Source organism: Bactrocera latifrons, unplaced genomic scaffold (genome assembly GCF_001853355.1).
Source record: "Bactrocera latifrons isolate USDA-ARS-PBARC rearing strain unplaced genomic scaffold, ASM185335v1 scaffold_113, whole genome shotgun sequence".
In the NCBI taxonomy this organism is placed as follows: Eukaryota; Metazoa; Arthropoda; class Insecta; order Diptera; family Tephritidae; genus Bactrocera; species Bactrocera latifrons.
The window spans coordinates 23,455-26,876 of record NW_017534553.1 but is presented as its reverse complement, the minus strand read 5'-3'; the positions used below and the strand labels follow the sequence as shown (position 1 = coordinate 26,876).

The 3,422-nt window shown below is 36.7% G+C and overlaps 1 protein-coding gene across 1 annotated transcript in view; it reads left to right on the top strand.

Annotated features, from left to right (window-relative positions):
• The window catches only part of LOC108974836 (histidine-rich membrane protein KE4 homolog 2-like), a 13,676-nt gene extending 13,417 nt beyond the window's left edge, over nt 1–259 (top strand). The window contains exon 4 of the mRNA XM_018942928.1: nt 1–259. Within this exon, the coding sequence (XP_018798473.1) occupies nt 1–258 (258 nt within the window). The 3' untranslated portion in view covers nt 259.
• Nucleotides 260–3,422: the final 3,163 nt, after the last annotated feature.

The following is a 3,422-nucleotide window of genomic DNA, read 5'->3' as shown; positions in this document are numbered from 1 at the left end:
CGTGAACCCACACACCATCATGTACCAGATCATGGACACACCAGTTATCATGGTGGACACGCCGAGGTTGAATCGCACGATGATGGTGGAGATGGTGGGGATGGTGGTCATGGCCACGGTCATGATTATGGGCATGGTTATGGACACGGACACGGACATGGCCACGGTCATTCCAGCGGCTTCTCAATCAAACAAGAACATGGTGTTGCAGTTCATCAYCATGGTGGTCATGATTTCGGTGGACATGGTGGTCATTAAAAATTAGACGAGCAAAATTTATAACTAAGCCTGTTGGTTTATAATAATATTATTTTTATATATTTATATAAAAAATAATTTTGTTGCTATTGAACTTAATTGTTCTGATATTATTAAAGTTATTTAAAAGTTAATAACAATTGGTCGTTTTTGTTTTTTTAATATACTACGTGCAGAATAGAAAATATATCAGCCGAAGTATTAAAGGACTTCAAACTCGGCAGTTAGGCTGTAAAACTTATACAAGGTATTGACTTCTTTTTATTTACTACTTATAATTGACAGTAATTGATGAGTATTTGCTTCCATGCACTTCTTCATTAAAGACTTATAAGGTTTGAATTTAAGTGGCCAAGTTTATGATGTAATCTTTGGAAGGATGGATTGTGGCGGGCCTTACATTTTTTGAGAACCCTCTGACCTTATTTTATGCGACTACATACTATGTCACATGAATTTTGAGCATCCTGGCATTAAAAATTTCCTAATATCTGGTTGTTTTGGTTATACCCGCCGGGGGAAGCAGAGGAAGAGAAAGACCTCCACTCAGTTGAAGGGCCAAGTGGAGAAGGACCTGGCTTCACTTGGAATATCTAATTGGCGCCACGTAGCGAAAAGAAAAAACGACTCGCGCGCTATTGTTAACTCGGCTATAATCGAGTAAGCGGTGTCTACGCCAGTAAAGAAGAAGAAGAATGATTGGTGGGTCTCAAGATGGGTGATGGGTGTTGCAAATAGTACACTCAGTAAACCGATTGTGTTAACCATAAGTTGAGCGAAGCGCGCGAAACATATTCTTTGCAGAACGTGAATTTTCGTAATAAATTTTAACAATTTGCAAATGTTGTTGAAATGCCAAACAATACTTAAGAAAAATAATATGACAGCTTGACACAACTCACGGGTGATCTGTCAAAAAAAGTTCCTCTACTTGGATCGTTATGTAAACTTGTGAAGGGTATTTTAGCTTCGGTGCAACCGAATTTAACTTTTTACTTCTTGTAATTACTATTTAATGATTTCCACCGATCGCAATAATCAAAATATCGGGAACAATTATAAATATCAATAATTTCAATTAATTGGGCCTCAACAATGCTACTTATATACTATACATAATTATAATTATATTAGATATAAATCTAAATCTCTATTTATAGTTTATTAGACATCCAGCTGTCTACAGTTTGCATTGATCTCAAAATGTGTGTACAATTCGGAAGTTTTTTAGCTAAAAACTATGAGCGTCGGAAATTAGGAATTTCATTTTTCATTTGGCTTCTTATTATACTTATGCAGACGAAAGTAGCGAACAACGTTTGTATCTAATACCAAATCGTAAAACAGATATTTGAAATATTTGTATAAATATTTTCAGGAAAAAACCGCTAAAATTACAAATATCGAATGTAAAACAATCGATCCGAAATATATCTTTATAAAACAGTGTAAAATGAAAGCTTATCGCAATGACGTCACTGCAATAACAGTGCAAGTTATATTGTTGCAAGGGGCCGTAAATAATATTTCGGTATGTTCCGATGTAGTACTTTTATATACATACATACAAACATATGCATCTACTGCTTGCTAACTGTAAAAAATTCGATTCGGCAGCTAAAAAGCAGCGTACGAAAACGGGGCGTAGAAACTGGCACTCCGATGTCGCAATTTACTGTGGATTTTTGCGCATTTTTACGTAATAAGCGGCGAAATCTGTGGGCGGAATTGGTTTATCGAGTAATGGGTTTGGAAAAGTGGAGTAATCTGAATCACACCTGTCCCATTGATGTAAGTACCTACATATGCAAATATATTTAATGTGATTGTGAGTTTTGAATTTGTTTTTTCCTTTTCTCGCTTTTGACAGCATGACGTATTGCTGGATGGCTACCGGTTCGAAAACAAGAAAATGGGAAAATTAATTCCATTCCCTAATGGGCATTACACTTTTACCAACTGGTGGTACACTTATAAYGTTTTACGCATTATCATTACCGTACATTATCAACTCTATGATAAATGAGTTGTTTGACAAAATAAAACTATGTATAGGGTATATGTACACAAAAGTACAAATACTTTAATTTCCATTTCTTTTAATTGCAACGAGAAATATACTCGAAGGCACGCACACTGAAKGACATATTGGTGATAAAACTTGCTTGAAAAATAATTTATGTAGAATGCATATGGGAGTGGAAGTAATTCGTGTACATATGTACATATATGATAAAAGGACAAGCAGAAATTTTAAAATTGTATATTAGGCATATGACGTCTATGTTCCCATTTTAAGCACAATTATTGTTATTAGAATCCGAATTTCTATGACATATCTCACAGGTGGATCAAAATTTTGGTCAAAAGTTTTCCTGTAGAAACTGGGCTTCACATACACGAGAACGGGTCAAAATATGGTCAATTTAAGCACACTATTTAGGCAAAGTTTTCTCCCGAAATGGTCGGCGAAACCCCTCAGAGCTATATCCTCCTWGCGCGTGCCGACTGCGTAATGGGCGGCGCTACTGGCATCATCACAGCTTGGTATTTAGAAATAAAAGTGCTACTGAGCTGCAAAAAGATTAATTCGGAATGGAACGAAGCTAAATTGCTCGGATTAGCGCAAACGAAAACTACGAAGGGAGATGTATTTCCCCACCTATTGTCACTTGTAGCTAATAAGCTTTTGGAAAAATGTTAAAAGAAAACAYACAAGCTAATTACCTATGCAGACGACATACTTGTGATAGAGAAAATCCTAGGTACAATCAGTAATTTGATAGAGAACGCTCTGGTGGTCTCACACCGATGGTGATAAGACGAATATGGTAGTCTTTACAAGGAGGTACAAAATCCCTACATAAGAGTCAATGGAATTAAGCATGGAGCATATCAAGTACCTGGGCGGGATTTTGTACTGCAAGCTGCTGGGGAAACTCGATATGGAGGGGAGAGAGAAAAATACCAGTGCTGTCCTATACGCATATAAGAAAATGCTAGGCTCCTATCCTCATACATTAGTCTTACTCATCGCTGGTCAAGCCAATTTTACTTTATGGTGTTCTAGTGTGGTGGACCGCTATGAACAAAATTTTATRCAGAATATMGATAGAATGGGCACAGCAACTCGCTGTTYTCTGCATATTTGGAGCCCTAAGAAC